The sequence below is a fragment of the Neofelis nebulosa genome, chromosome 14, assembly GCF_028018385.1.
Source record: "Neofelis nebulosa isolate mNeoNeb1 chromosome 14, mNeoNeb1.pri, whole genome shotgun sequence".
Classification (NCBI taxonomy): domain Eukaryota; kingdom Metazoa; phylum Chordata; class Mammalia; order Carnivora; family Felidae; genus Neofelis; species Neofelis nebulosa.
Window position 1 is genome coordinate 80,999,014 of NC_080795.1, and position 14,906 is coordinate 81,013,919.

Genomic DNA, 14,906 nt, shown 5'->3' on the forward strand with positions numbered 1-14,906 from the left:
GACTTGCCCAGCAGCCTCCTGTGTGAGGTCACATTGACCTTGAGGGCCATGACACCCACCCCAGTTCTCAGAGGACCCCAGTTCCCTTTTGCCTGCTGAGGGTCCTGTGTGTGTGTGTGGCACGGGAGGAGCTGGGGTCTACCTGGTGGACTGGGGAGGCCCTGAGCTCTCAGGACGGCAGGGTTGGGGACCTCCGCATTCCTGGCAGGGGCTTGACCTGGGGCCTGGAGGGCGCAGGGGCCTCTCAGGGACCATTAGCTCCAAGTGGACCCATGAAGCACCATGCCCCTCTGGGACGCCATGCCCGTTCTGGGCACCGGCCCTTGGGGATCTTGGGGACTTGGTGGCATGGTGCCGGGAGTCAGCGCCAGCCCAGGGGGAGGGCAATGGGGACTGTGGGTGCAGCTAGGGCGGGCTTTCCGAGCTTTTCCTCCTGTTAGAATCCTGAGGCTTAATAATTCCCAAGCGGACACCCTGTGCTCCAGAATAGTGGGCCGTGGGCTGGCGGGCAACCAGGCCTCTGGGACCGAGGGCAGGGGTGCTGGGGGCAGGGGGTGCAGCCGGGCCCGCACACACTGCTTCCCGCCTCCCAGGGTCAGCCCGGCCTTGTTTGCCGATGCAGACGGCGGGGCCCCGGAGGGGGAGGCGGAGCCTGGAAATTTTGGAAACACGGATGAGTCCAGCCGTGTCCATTCCAGGACAGGTGGGCTGGGACCTGGGGAGGGGCAGTGATGGCCCAGGGCCCACGGTGGGGGCTCCAGCCCTGCGAGTACAAAGGCAGGACACCGGGTCTCAGGAGGGTGGACCCCCCTACCTCTGTGTGGAGGCCCCGGGCAGGGAGACCCTCGTGGTCTGACTTCCAGCCTGGGCAGAGTCCTCCGAGGCCCAGAGGAGGATGGAGCGTGGACCAGAGAGCATGGAGGGTGTGGAGGGCCACGGGGCGGGGGGGGGGGGGGCCCTCGTGGCACAAGTGAGTGTCCGCGTGGACAGAGCTGCCGCCGGGCTCTCGGTTACACTGGGCGGTGGGAGGTGAGTTTGAGCAGTCCTGTCTGCTGTCCTGTCTGCTTGGCGGGCCGCGTGGCCCACTTGTGTGCACTGATCCTCGGGCTCGTACCCCACCTTGGGCAGGTCCAAAGGGGACCAGTCGTGGCCCTGCCCTCCGGGGGCCCAGAGTGCTGGGACCTGGCCTGTGGGACTGGTCCAGACGGAGGGGAGGGGCCGGGAGGTGGAGAAAGGGCTGTGGGTGCAGGAGAGGTTGGTGCAGTGAGGTTGGGAGAGGCCAGAGGGAGAAGGGCAGCCAGGTGGAGGGACAAAGGACGCAGGCCGGGTGTCGGGCGTGTGAGTCACAGCACCCGGCCGAGGCTGCAGGAGGCACAGTGAGGGGCAGTAGAGGCGGACGGGCTGGGAGGCTACGGGGGGCTTTGGGGCCTGGCCAAGGCCCTGGGGAACCTCGATGGGTCTGACCGAGCCTGGAGAGGGCCTCCATCTGGGGTGGGATGACTGCTGGGCAGGTGCCTGGTGGGAATCCGGGGCACGTGGATGGGGGGATACCTGGGCAGGGGGTGGTGATGGCTCTGGGCCATCGGGGTGGCCGGGGGTAGCGGCCCCTCCTACAGCCAGGAATTACCCCCACCGCTCACGGCAGGGAACAGGAGTTAGCCTGAGATGCCCCTCCCACCCCTATCCAGGGTCTGGGGAGAGGGGGCAGAGCCCTGGTGGGAGCAGGCACAAGTGACTCTGGCCGTCAGGGGCGGGGACAGCCCCTCCCCCTCTGGTGGGATTCCTGCTTCCTCAGTGCTTGTGCAGGGCCTCGAGGGGGGGCCCAGGCCTGGGTGGGATGAGCTAACCCACCAGTTAGCTGGCTTCCTCACTTCCTCGTGGAGGAGACTAGGACAACAGGAAGAACTGAGCACTGAGCTCGCGAGGGGGGTGGGGGGCTCACAGGGGCTCTGGGTAAGCTGGGCAGCTTTCTGGAGCCCCAGAGCAATCTGGGGAGGGCACTGGGGGGCTGCTTAGGTTGGGGGCAGCCCGTAGAGGGCCAGGCCGTTTCTGTGTGGGGGTGTTGGGGTGGCAGGGGTACAGTGAGCACCCCGTCAGGCAAGGGAAGCGACCTGGAACCCCCTTCCCAGCCTGCAGCAGGCAGTGGGGGAGACAGGCCAGAGACCTGGGAAGCCCCAGGCTGTCCCTCTGACCCTTCACTCCGCCAGCTGCCCGGCCTGGGACTCTCCTCTCGGCTGGCTCTGTGCCCGCCCCTCCTGCCCCCTCCCTGCTCTGGCTGCCTTTGGATACAGGGCCCTGGGGACCGTTCTGCCTCCTGCAGGCCCCAGAGTCAGGCTCAGCGGGGGAGGGGGGCTCTCCTGCCCGTTTCCCGGGAACAGGGTGCTCGCCTCAACCTCAGACCCTCGTCCCAGCCCCACTCCCCTGCTGCCCGGCAGCCCTGGGAGGCGGGAGGAAGTATAGCAGGGGCCAAAGGCTGGGATCCTTCTGGGGCTGCCCCGGCCTGCCCCCGCCTCCCAACACAGTTTACCGGCCCATGATCTGGGGCCTTTGACGCGGGAGGGCGGGCAGCCAGGCGGGGATAAAGCTGGGCGGGGGCCCGGCGCCCCGGGACTCCAGGACCAGGAAGGCGGGTGAGTGTCCGTGCGCTCCCTGGCTCTGGGTCTCGTGGGGGTGGGAGGTGTGGAAGGTGGGGCTGGCGGGAGGCCTGGGTGTGGCTGCCCGTGGGACAGACCTCAGAGAGGGTGCGGGGGGGGGGGGTGGCCGGGGGTTCCCGGGCCTTTGCTTGCTCAGCTCGCCTGAGCCTCAGTGGTTTCCTCCGTCAAATGGGGCCGGGGTGGCCCTGGTGATGGAACCTTCTCCTTCCAGACCGTGCCAGAATGGACACTGTCCTTCCAAGCTCTTTGATAGTTCAGTGACCCCCAGCCAGTGGCACAGGGGAGGGTGGCCTACCCTCCTGGCCAGCTGCACTGTTGATGGGCGGTGGGGTCCAGCCTGGCTCTTCTGCCCGTGGGGTGGGGATATGCCGAGCCTCTCTGTGCCCGTGTCCTCTCTTGTTAGAGGTAGGGGCCACATCATTGGTGATCATTTATTGTTAGCAGGGCAGTGAAAGGAGGTGTTGTGGGGCCGGCCCGCCGGGCCCTCCTGCCAGCAGGTGGGACCTGTGGTTGGTTCGGCCCTAACTGAGAGGCTGATCTGACCAGACCCTCTCCAGCAGGTGCCACGTTCTCCTTGACCCTTCCAGCGACTTGTGGGGCCATTTTAAACGCCCTTGTACAGAAGGGGTCCGTGGAGCTTCAGGGATGCAGGAACCCCTCCCCAGCGACTAAACGGAGGAGTTTATGGTCTATTCGGCCCTGAGAGTCCCTGGGCTCCGTCAGAAAGCAGGCTTCCACTAGCGAGCCTTATCATTCGTTGTCAGTAAGCGGCAGCTTGGATGGTCACTGGTTGTTATCTTGGGTTTGAGTGACCGCCTCGCCTCGAGGGTTTTGGAAGTATCCAGAGCTTTCCAGGTTGGTCGTAATTGTGAGCAAAGCACGAGTCTCTGGGCCCTAAGTTGAGGACCTGGTGGCTCTTTTCGTGGCTGGGCCTCCTGGCATCTTCTTTGGCTGCTCTGAAGGCCTCGTGTACCCAGTACCCTGGGCCCCGCTCGGCACAGGTGAAGTTTGCAGGATTCATCCTGGGGGAGGGAAGAAGGAACCCGGTTCCAGGTTGCTCTGCTCCTCCTCTGCCTGGCTTCCGTGTATAATGGGGCCCACGGTCTTTGGCCTCAGGTGGGAGTGTGTGTGTATGTGTGTGTGTGTGGAGAGGTGGGGGTGGTGGAGACTTGGGGCGTAAAATGGGTTCCAGAGCCGGCAACAATGGTGGTGGGCACTCTTCTCTGGGGCTCCTGGAGGGGGGCTGCTGTGATGCGCATGGGGTCGTCCTGCGTTTCTCCCAGAGATGCTCGGCTCTGCTCACCTTTTCGGAGAGCCTCCCCCCAGTCTTGTTTCTGTCTGATGCCGTCTATTGCCTGCTTATTGTGTGTCCCCCTGATGGGGTTTTAGGGTGATGGGGGGGGGTTCAGGGCTGACGGCCAAGAAAGAACTCTTGAGACGTCTTTGGTGCAAAAAGGTGGTTTTACGAAAGCATGGGACGGGACCTGTGGGCAGGAAGAGTTGCCCTGGGGTTGTGACAGGTGACTCGTTATATACTCTCAGGTTGGGAGGGGTGGGGGATAGGGTAAGTCTCTAAAGAATTTTGGAAGCAAGGTTTCCAGGACCTTGAGGGGCTAGGATAAAACCTCAGTCATGAGACCCTTCAGATGCATATCGGGGGCCATAAACCTGGAGTATGATTGCCAGCATATATCTTGGGGCAGTTGAGATAAAGGAAGTTGACTTACAGGGTCCTCGAGGTTGGGGCAATGTTAAGCCAAGGTTCCCTTTTGTCCCGAGCAAAGTGTCATCATCGAGGCAGCTGAGCTCCCAGAGGGAGGTCACCCTGCCTGTTTTAAGGACTTGTCAATGGGCTGTAGGCAGTAAGGGAACTTAGTTTTTCATTTGTCTTAGTTTCCCACATCTCGATGGCAAGCACTTAAGCCCCTTTCCTTTGTTCTTGGGCAGCTAGGAGTGTCTGAGGAATATCCCACAGATCCCACCTAGGGGGTGCCAGCCTGTATTTTTCCCTCTGCCTGCCCCACGCTTCCTCATCACCCCCACTGATCTCAAACCCAGACAGTGGACCCCCAGAGGGTGGGGTCATGGGGGTTCATTCACCCCTGATTCCCGCCCCCCCGCCCCAGTGCTCTCAGCCCGGGGCCTGGAACAGAGAGGGTGCTGGGTGTGTGCACGTAGGAATGAAAACTCAGTGGGGAAAACCCCAGCAGTGAAGGCATCCAGGGCTTCCTGGAGGAGGAGGGGGGGAGGAAGAGAAGGCCCTCACCTGGTCTGGAGGGTGAGGAGTATCTGGGGGCATTCTGGACAGAGAGAAAGGGTGACTGGAGGCACGAATCCTACAGGCCCCTCTCTACCTCCTCCTACCTGTGAGCTGAGCGTGGGAGGGACAGGGGCCAGTGGGCCAGGCTGGAAAGTCAGAACTTGGCTTGGGGCCGTAGGGAGCCACAGATAGTGTGTGAGCAGCAGCAGCAGCAACAGCAGCAGCAGCAGCAGGGGGCCGCTATTCTATCTGCTGGTCTCACTGTAGCGGGCTGGGGTGCTCGGGTGGGTGGGTGACATGGGCCCTTGATCCCAGGTTGAATCTGGGGCTGGAGGTGGCGTTGTCTTCATTGACACCCACAACGAGCTGCCCTTTGAAAAGCGATGGCGTGTCATGTCCATCCTGGTGGGGAGAGGGGGCTGGCTGGTTGGAGGAAAGAGAGAGGGGGATTAGGGTCTGGAGACCCTCAAGGTCTCCGTCCTCGGATGGGGGAGCAGGGCACGTGGGTGTCCCTGAGTCTGTGTCTCAGGTGGGGTCCTGAGCGGTGCTGGGGTCGCAGCGGCTAGTGGCCTGGGCCTGCCTCTCAGGCCTGCATGGGGACAGGGTCAGGGACCTCGGGGGACGGCCAGGCCTGAAACTGTGGAGGGACTGTGCCCGGCTGCGTGGGATCCCGTGGGCACTGACAGCTGGGGCTGTGGCTGCCCCCGGCCCTGTCCTGTGCGCTTTTCGTGACTGAGTTCACGATTCCTGACAGTGTCCTTGTGAGGCAGCTTCTGTGGTCCTTCCTCCTTGCAGATGAGGGGACAGGCACAGAGAATAAGTGCCCGTGGTCACCTGGTCAGTAGCAATCTTGCTGAGGAGCTGGGCTGCTGTGGGTACAGGGACAGGCAGTCAAGGCTCGGTCAAGGCACGGGGGTAGGAGGGTCCCTCAGGTGGCCCCCGCTCCGTGAGGATCAGGCCGGAGCCCCAAGGCAGGAGCCAGGGGAGGGGAGGCTGGGAAGGTTGAGGTCCCCGGAACCCCAGTGGCCAGCTTTGAGGGTGGGCCAGGTGTGACTCAGGCAGCTCAGTGATGGGCGGTGCTGGGAAATGCCACATCTGAACCCCGTGTGCGACAGCTTAGGAAACTGAGGCACAGGATGGAGGGAGGTCTCTGCGAGGAACCCAAGGGGCTTAGCTCCAGGAATGGGGTGGCCCCTGGCTCAGTAGTGCTGCCTGCATGCGGGGTGCCCATGGGGTCAGGCTTCTCAGGACAGGGGGACGGAGGGGTGGCCGGCAGCCCCATGTGGGGGGCGGGAGAGGGTGGGCAGGCTGCCTGTTCCGGTGGGTGCTTCCCCTGTATTTCCGATCAGCTCCGTGCCTGGCACTGGGAGATGCTCAATAAATATTCGTACATGGGATGAATGAATGAATGCATGACCGTGTCCCTTCCCCCTCAGGGAGTCCTGAGGTCTGGAGTCAGAGCAGGGGAGCTTCAGGGGCATGCAGGTGGCTGAACACACTCAGAGCCCGCACTGAGGTGGGGGATGGGCAGTGGGGGTGGGGGGTGGGGCTCCAGACAGAAGTGGGCAGTCCCTCGCGTGCTGGATACACGGTGGCCGGTGTGGCGCCGTGTGATGTCACAGGCAGCCCGTCAGCGGTGGCCACACCTTCCAAGCCACAGAACTCCCCCATCCTTGTCCCCTGCTGGGAATGCCCAGGGGTGGGGGCGTGGACCGGGCTGGCGATTACCAGGGAGGTTCTTCTGGCACCTGCTGGGTGAGTCCCGTCTAGGCGACGGAGGCCTACGGTGGGCCTGCCAGGCTCCGGATAGCCACAGGGTCGAGGAGTCCCAGGATGCCCAGTCTGGCTCACCCGGCTGCCTGCCCACCCAGCCACTCTGTGCCCGCCATTCCTGACAGCTGGGGTGGAGCCCAGCAGGCTCACCCGAGCTCTTGGGGTGCCCACCTGCCTGCACGTGGGTCCCTGGTGGAGCTGTGGCCTGCCCACCCAGTGCTGGTGGCCGACGGTCCTCGAGGGCGGCCTTGGGGCCAGCCGCTTGGTTTGCTGAGCCAGCACCACACCCCCCGGGGCACCATCAAAGCCTCTGGTGTGATGAGGGGGGCCCAGCAAGGCTGAGGGGCAGCGGGCCAGCTCTGGGGAACCTTCTTGCTGGGCTCTCCTCCACCTCGCGATCCTGGCGGGTGGGACAGGTGGCCGCCCCTGTGGAAACCAAAGCCTGCTCTCCACGGCTCTGCCTCCAGGTCGTCGCCTGGGTGCCCCGCGGTGACCGGCTTGGAGCTGGCACCAGCTCGGAAGGTGGCTTTCCTCCCTGGCAGTGTCTCTGTTTGTAGAGGAGGCCGCGCGCCCCACAGAGGGCAGGCCCTGGCTCCGGGTCGCACGCGGGGGGGGGGGGGGCGGTCAGGGCAGCGGGTCAAGCCCTGATGAGGCTCCAGGCATCAGGAGCGTGCCGGTGCCCCTGCCGCTGGCCGGCTGCTCCAGGAAAGCCTTCCCCGGTCACCTGAGCCTCCGGCTCTGCCCTCGGCAAGGCCCACTGTGCTGGCTTACTCTGCTCAGAAGCTCTCCTCCTGTTGGTCCCCATCCCGGCTGTGGGCACTCGGCAGGCACTGGAGGCAGGAACCGGTTGTTGGGGTTGCTGCCTGAAGGCAAAGAGGCACTGCCAGGGAGTAGTAAGCTCCCTGTCGCTGGAGGTGTGCAAGCTGAGCATTAGGTGGCGTGCATGACCTTTGAGTTTCCTCTGGACCTCAGGGGGCTGAGATCCCGTGATGGGTTCTGGACATTTCTCACATCTGGACCTCCGCCCAGAACGCTGGGTCATTTGCTCCTTCCGTAAACAAGTGGGGAGCCCTCTTGGTGCCAGACGCCGTGCGGGAGGCAGGCTGGGCCTGGGACACTCTGCTCTGAAGGGCATGTGGCCGAAGGGAGAGTGGGCCGGACAGGGACGGCGGGGGAGGGGGAAGAGGGTAGCAGTGCTTGGTCAGTGAGGGCAGCTGGCCCCTCCGTGCTGCTGGGTGCAGGGGCGGGAGGGCTCGGGGAAGGTTTCCGGGGGGATCAGGGTGGGCTTGGCCTCTCGGGACCCCCCTGCTGGCCCCCCAGCAGCATGTGGACTTGGGCTGGCTCTGGGAGCCTTCCAGGAACGGCTCCTGCTCTGATAAAAATAGACTTCTCCGAAGGGCTTGGTGTTGTGCCAGCTGCCGCAGGTGCCCCCCCCCCCCCCCGCCCCCCGGCCTGGCAAGAGCGGGTGCCCCAGACAAGGGGGGAACCGTGCTGCTGGGCCTGGGTTTGCCTCCCGCACGGCACGGGGCTCTCTGCGTCTTGGGTGAGGTATCGAGAGCGCGATGGGAACTTGTAAGGACAAGGAAGCGGACAGGGTGGTAGAAACAGCCTGCCCGGGGGGCCTTTCTGCCCGAGGGCCAGAGTCGGCGTCAGCAGGGTCTTTGCGGCTCAGCAAAACGCGGCCCCAACCATGGTTCTTCCGCTTGCTGGCTGTGTGACTTGGCGAGTTACTCAACCTCTCTGACCTGCCGTGTTGTATCAGTACAGCGAGGCCCACGCGTCTTGCCCATGGGATGCAGCGTCCGGCACAGCATCGGAGGGAGCAGACCTTCCGGAAGTGGCCAAGCTGGGATACCGGTGGTGGTGGGGGTGTCACTGGGCGCCCAGAGATGGCCTTCTGGAAGGTGCTGCTGGAAGTGAGGTGCTAAAGCACGTTGGTGCCGGACGGAGGCAGGAGGACAGGAGCCCTTGGCCTGGGGTCCTCGAGCTGTTGGGCAGGCCCCGGGCTCGGGGGTGGGTGTGTGTGTGTGTGTGTACCTGTGTGTGGGGGCTCCTGTGGGGCCTTTGCACCCGGTACACAGTCTTCCTGCCTGCTTGCCTGGCTCAGGGGTGTGAGGAGGCCAGGGTCACGGGCATGGCTGGTGCTCTTGTCCCCAGTGTGGGGACAGCCTGCGGGAGTGGGGGGGGGGGGCTGTGTTCTGGGCAACCCCCCTCCCGCCCCTGCCCGGCCCCGAGGCTCTGACTGCTGACTGCAGAGGCCAGGCTGGCTGCTCAGCTGGGTTCCCAGTGAGGCAAGGCCTCCTGGGACCTGGTGTGCCAGGGCCGCCCATCTCTTCTGGGGGCCTCTGGGCTGGCTGGGGCAGGTACGGCCTTGATGTGAGGCCAGCCTCCACTCTTGAGGCTCGAGGTCTGGGGAGCACTTGCCTTCCTTACGTGGTGCTCCCAGGAGGCGAAGCCAGGACCCTGCTGGTGGGGGTAGGCCGGGACACCCGTACGGTCTCACCTGGGAGCGTCACGGAGGGGCTCTCCTGAGGGGAGGTCTGCACTGAGCGTTGGAGGATGAGGGGGACGTGGAGACAGCTCTCCGTGTGGCCTTGCGTGGGCTCCTAGCCCCCGTGCCTCAGTTTCCTCACCTGCACACACCAAGGGGGTGGGCTGGATGACAGGCCCCCCCCACCCCCAGCAGTGGTGAGGACTCTGGGAGGAACAGCAGTGTCCCGCACACAGCCAGGCCCTCAGGAAGTGGGAAAGCCCTCGGGGTGCGGTCCGGGCGCTGGGCAGGGGTCTGAGCAGGTCAGGCGAGGGGCTCGGCCCTCACCTTGTGGGCGTCCCTGCCCCACGGAGCGCCCCACCTGCAGGCCCACGGAGTGCCCCACTGCAGGCCTTGGCCGGTGCCCAGGTCCCCTCCGGCGCCAGCCTGTGTAGTCCCCTTCCGCCGTGGGAATCCCTCCCGCGAGATGGGGCCCTGGGGAGCCCCAGAGGGTGCCGCAGAGGGCCGGCGCGGGGGTGACGGGCTTGGGCTCCCGCGCACGGCAGAAGGCAGGCGCCTCGGCAGGGGCCCCGCCTCGCAATGGTCAGCCGCCCTCCCCTCTGCTTGCATTTCCCCTTCCTCCTGCCGCTTCCTCTCCCCTGCTCGGCCCTCCGCAGCCCCTTTGTTCGCGCGGGCACGCTGGCCGGCCCACCGTTATATTTAGGCGGCAGGTGTGGGAGCCACAGCAAGTCGGGTGGCCCTCCTGGGCACCAGCCGTCGCGCCCACGTGATGCCCGGGAGCTATAAATAGCTCCGGGCCGCGGGGCGCCCAGCATCCCGGGGAGGCCGACGAGCCCCGAGCTCCGAGCTCCCAGCTCCGGGTCTCGGCCTCCGCGCCCTGCCCGGCCCGCGCACGGATGGAGGCGGCGGCGGGACGCCTGCGCGCGCGCGCTTGAGCCGGGGTGAGCCGGTGCTGGCGGGGGGCGTGCCGGGAGGACCTCAGCGGCACCCCGGGGAGGGGGCCCGCACCCCTGGAACCAGCTCCCCCCTCCCCCCGCGCCTCGGGGCTCACGCAGCACCGGACGTGGTGGCCCCCACCCAAGACCCTACAGGATCTGCCGGGTCCCAGCCCTGCTCCCACACTTCTGCTTTACTTCTGGGACCTCGGCTGAGCTCTAATCCTCTCGAATTGCCCCACATTGGGCAGGGGCCTGGGTCCAGAGGGGCTGGCCCTCACCGAAGCGGATGCAAACTGGGCAGGCTGTGACCAGGAATGAGGGTTGTAGCCTCCCTGAATCTCTTAGAAACCGTGGTGGAGGTTGGTTCTTGCCTCCTAGACTGACTGAGAAAACCCACAGAGCCTGTCTGGTCAGGGCCCAGAGACCATCCTGCCTTCTCTCCCTGGCCCGGTTACTCATCTGCAAACAGGGACGACCACATGGTCCCCTAACTGGTCTCCAGTGGACGACAGCTGTGAACGCTCAGAGGGTTCAGTGCCGGCAGGTGGGGGGAGTCCGGCTGGGTCCCACGAGCTCGGGTGTGGGGCCACTGGCAGGAAGGCCCATGGAGAGACACCCAGCTACCAGCAGGGCTCTTGCCTCATGGTGGTGGGCGTGGGGAATGGATGCTGGAGAACTTGGTCGCCCCTGCCTAGGGGCCCTGGGGCCTCACTGAGGGGGTGTGGCTGGGAGGAAGGGCCTCTCCCTGGGGGGATGCCCACAAGGCCTGGTTGAGCTTTGTGGGAGCACCTGGGGCAGCAGGGGTGAGGCATCGCTGCCTGCTCCCCGCTGGGAGTGGGGGACCCAGACTCTGCACAGACCCCACCCCAGCCTGGGCAGTGATCTTCGTCCGACCTCAGCCCAGACCCGTGACCCCGTTCTAGCCTATATGCTGCTCCCTGTTCCCAGCCAGTCTAACCCCTCAGCTCTGCCAGTCGGGGACAACTTCAGGCTCAGGTGGATGGTAGTGTGGCCTTTCCCTGCCCAGCAGCCTTCAGCCCTGAGGACCTGTTCGGGGATCCTGGGCAGCAGGGTTGGGCCCTATGCTGGGGTCTCCCCGGGTGCCCAGAGGCTGGGGGCAGTGAGGGGGCAGGTCAGCCCCTCAGGGAGAGGCTTGTAACCCTGTGGTTCTTCGGGCCTTTTTTCTTCTTTCTTTCTGGTAAACACACACACACACACACACACACACACACACACACACACACTCGGGAACATCCTGCTGCCCCAGGAGGAACAGGTGTTTGTGTGTTCAGGGTGCCCGCGGCTCTCTCCTTTCTCACCTGCACTCCAAGCGGAGGCTTGTGCTGGGACAGCTCAGGTTTGGGGCCGCGGCTTCCTTCCCTCTGCCTTTCTCCCCCTCCGGGGACACTCCCCATTCGGCCCTCCTAGGGCCATGGCATAGGACTGAGTGTGAGGTGTGGCACCTGCCCTAAGCCTGGGGACACCTTTCCTGTCCGGGGGCCCAGGCCTTGGGCCCTTGCCGCACCTAGGCCGAGCCCCCATGGGCTCAGCTTACCTGGCGGACGGCTGGAGAAGGGGGTGCTGGGACGGGGGCAAAGGTAAGAGGTGCTGGGTTGGGGAATGGAGGGCCTGCCCAAGTGAGCAGATAAGGTGCGGCCGGTGGGGCTGGAGCCACTCCCAGTGGCCGGAGGGGTCCGATGACCACTGGGTCACAGCCTGAGGGGCTTCGGGGGTCATCTTGTATAACCCCTCATTGTGCAGATGGGGAAACTGAGGTCATTGGTGTGCCCGCGGTGTCCCAGTCCGTGTGGGGGGGTGGGGGTGGGGGTGGGGTTGGGTGCTCCTGCTGGGACCCCAGCCCAAGAACTTTGGGGCCCAGGGAGGGAGAGAGGGGTGGGTGGTGGTTCTCGATGGTGGTCTCTGTGGCCCAGCCGCTTCCCTCCCTGCGGCCATCGCAGTGTGACCCACTCCTGGCCACCTGCGCGGTCACACCTTGGCAAGCGTCTTGTAGCCAGCTGGCCCTTTGGCCGCTGCGGTCTGCCTCTGCTTCTCCAGCTCCCCGCGGGCAGAGCCCGGTTTGTTTACTCCCGTGCCCGGCCGGCCCTGTGGGTGAGCGGTGGAGACAGTGGAGGGGTGGAGGTTCCCATGGGGCACCCGTGAGACATGTTTAAGGTGGTTTGCAGCTGTGAGCCGGGCCGCAGTCCTCTCTCCCCGCTGTTTTCCCGGTCACTTTGGCACCCACGCCTGAGCCCCTTTCCCTGAGGACTGGCCGCCCCGGAATGATCTGGGCTCAGAAATTCCACAGAGGCCCGGGATTCCACAGAGCAGTGTGGCTGGGGTGGGGGTGGGGTGTCTGCTGGTCAGCAGAGGGGGACCCAGGCTGGAGGGGGGGCAGCCTCTGTTGCTATGCAGACGGCCCTGAAATCTGCACACGGGGTTAGAGCCCACTCGTGCGGCGTGTGTCCCTGGGATCCCTCCCTCCGTCCCTTTTCACTCTACGCCGGTGGCGGTCGGGGCTGTGCGCCAGACCTGGTGGGAGCTGTCCGTCCTTGTGATCCCAGGTGGGGGAAACTGAGGGTGAAGGAGGGTCACTCGCTCAGCACGGTCCTGCGGCAGGGCCCCAGGGAAGCATTGTCTCCCTCGCGGGGGTGGGCAGACTTGCACGTCTCAAGGAGACGGGGGCTCCCGGTGACGCCCTTTTCTGTTCGTTTCCTCTTCTGCAGACGTTAGCCTGCTGCTGAGCGGCCTGGGATTTATGGAGAGGACCTCGGGGGGGCAGCTCTGAATTCTGCCCGGGCCCAACATCGCCGCGACGCCTGCTGCCGAGGGGGCCTGCGCGCCTCTGGCCCTCACCATTGCCCTCGCCCGCCGATGTTCCCTGCTGTCCGGCCCAGGGCCGGCTGTGCCGCCTGAGCCCCCGGGCGCCCTCCAGGACTCGCAGTACCCCGATGGGGTAACGTGACAGAGGCCCTGTGTGTCAGAGCCGCCCGCCCCCGCGGCCGCCGCCCGCCCCCACCGCCGGTCCAGTTCAAGTTCGGTTTTCCTTCGGCCCTTGAGGGTCTGGGGCCCGCCTTTGAGCGCAGGGGGCCGCTTGCCTGTCCACCGATGCAGAGGGGGCGTCCCCAGAGGCAGGCAGTGCTGGACGGAGCCACGGCGGCCCATTTGCTCCGGGCTTTTTAAAGTTTTCTTCGCTGGGCTTTTGGTTGCCCTTATTTTTACTTTTGCTTCTCTGGGGCCCGTGTCTTTCCTTTGCTTTGTAAGGAGCCGGACTCTGCTACTCAGCCCTTCCGCCTCCGAGGTGTTTGCAAAGCACCTGTGCGGCTGGGGCGGGTTTGCAAGGGGTTTCTGTGTCTCGATCAAGCCCAGGGATCTCGGTCTCCTCGGGCTGTGGGGGGGGGGGGCAGGCGGGGGCTTCTCCACTGCAGACCCCAGCCCCGTGCGGCCCCTCCCTGGGCCCCGCCCGGTCCTCGGAGGAGCATGGCCCGGATGAACCGGCCGGCCCCCGTGGAGGTGAGTTACAAGAGGATGCGTTTCCTGATCACGCACAACCCCACCAATGCCACGCTCAGCACCTTCATTGAGGTAGGTGGGGCCCGGTGGGGTGTCCACACGCCTCCCGAGAGCTGGCGGGGGGTGGGGAGCGGTGGACTTCGAGCCGTCAACCCACGCACTGCCTTGGGGAGCAAAACTGTGGCCCCGGTTATAGGGCCCCAAGGCGGGAGCCCCGAGTGTCCTGGGGAGCTCGGTGGGAGGGCAGTCCTGGGGTCAGCAGCTCCCTGGAGGCCTGCAGGGCAGGACGGTGTAGGGCAGGGGTAGGCGCTCCGTGCTGTGTAAATAGAGGCAGGCCCAGAGGTAGGAGAAGCGGGCATCACGCCCTCAGGACAGCACCTGCCCTGGAGCAGAGGCTTCACGGGAAGGAGGAGGGAGGGGTCCCGACGTGGGAAGTGGCTGTGGAAACAGCTCGAGGCAGGCAGCGAGGCCCACGGCGGCAGGCGGAGTGAAGTTCCATGGCCAGCCCAGGCTGCAGGAAGCCTGCTGGGTCTTAGGGAGCCCTTGGGTTAGGACCGGCGGGGCCGGAGGCTTCAGGGTGAAGATCTGTGGGAGAAGGGGCTGGGTAAGGGTCTGAGCTGACCACAGGAGGAGGGGGTCAGGCCACATGTTGGCGTGACCAGAGGTGTTTGCAGAGCTGTGCATGGGTCTCAGACCCTCCTCCCTTCCCTCTGTGAGAGCCACCCCCACCTCATGGTGCTTGTCATAATGAAACAGGGGCCTGGGCAGGAGAGGACCCGAAACACTGTATAGAGGGAGGCAGTGGGCGCCCTGCCATCAGGGGCCTGGGCCTGGACACTGCCAGGGGCCCTGCAGACGAGGGCTGCCCCTCTTCACAGCTGACACCCTTGAGGTAATAGCAGGACGTGGGGAAAGACTCAGCCCGGGACTCGGCACAGGGCCCAGCCTGGGGTCAGGGTCTGTGTGTGACCGGGGTCAGGGCCTAGAGTGTGACCGGGGCAAGGTCGTCTGCGGTGAGGGTCAGGGCTCAACCCTGGGTTGTGTGGCAGCCCCTTTGCCACACGCACAGAGGAATTCGGAGGTGGCCCTATGGCCTCCGGGCCCTGTCCACCTTCCTGTGCCCCCCATCCTCAGAATCGCTGTCCTGCCTCATTGTGTCCAGTGTCCCTACCGTACGATGAGCAAGGTCTAGCAGATGGATGACTCGTCACTGCTCCCAGAATAGCTCTGGAGCAGGTGTGGTGGGAGTAGCCCCTGCTCGTGGCCCCCGTGGAGCGGAC

At 65.2% G+C, this 14,906-nt stretch overlaps 1 protein-coding gene across 3 annotated transcripts in view; it reads left to right on the forward strand.

The window, feature by feature from the left end:
• The window catches only part of PTP4A3 (protein tyrosine phosphatase 4A3), a 34,515-nt gene that overhangs the window by 14,711 nt on the left and 4,898 nt on the right, over nucleotides 1-14,906 (forward strand). The window contains exons 1-2 of one of the 3 annotated variants that reach the window (XM_058699234.1): nucleotides 2,417-2,630; nucleotides 12,840-13,698. In XM_058699234.1, the coding sequence (XP_058555217.1) occupies nucleotides 13,594-13,698 (105 nt within the window). In that variant the 5' untranslated portion in view covers nucleotides 2,417-2,630; nucleotides 12,840-13,593. Of the gene's footprint in view, nucleotides 1-2,416; nucleotides 2,631-9,862; nucleotides 10,120-12,839; nucleotides 13,699-14,906 lie in introns of those variants that run through there. The other 2 variants (XM_058699233.1, XM_058699235.1) reach the window with 2 other exon arrangements.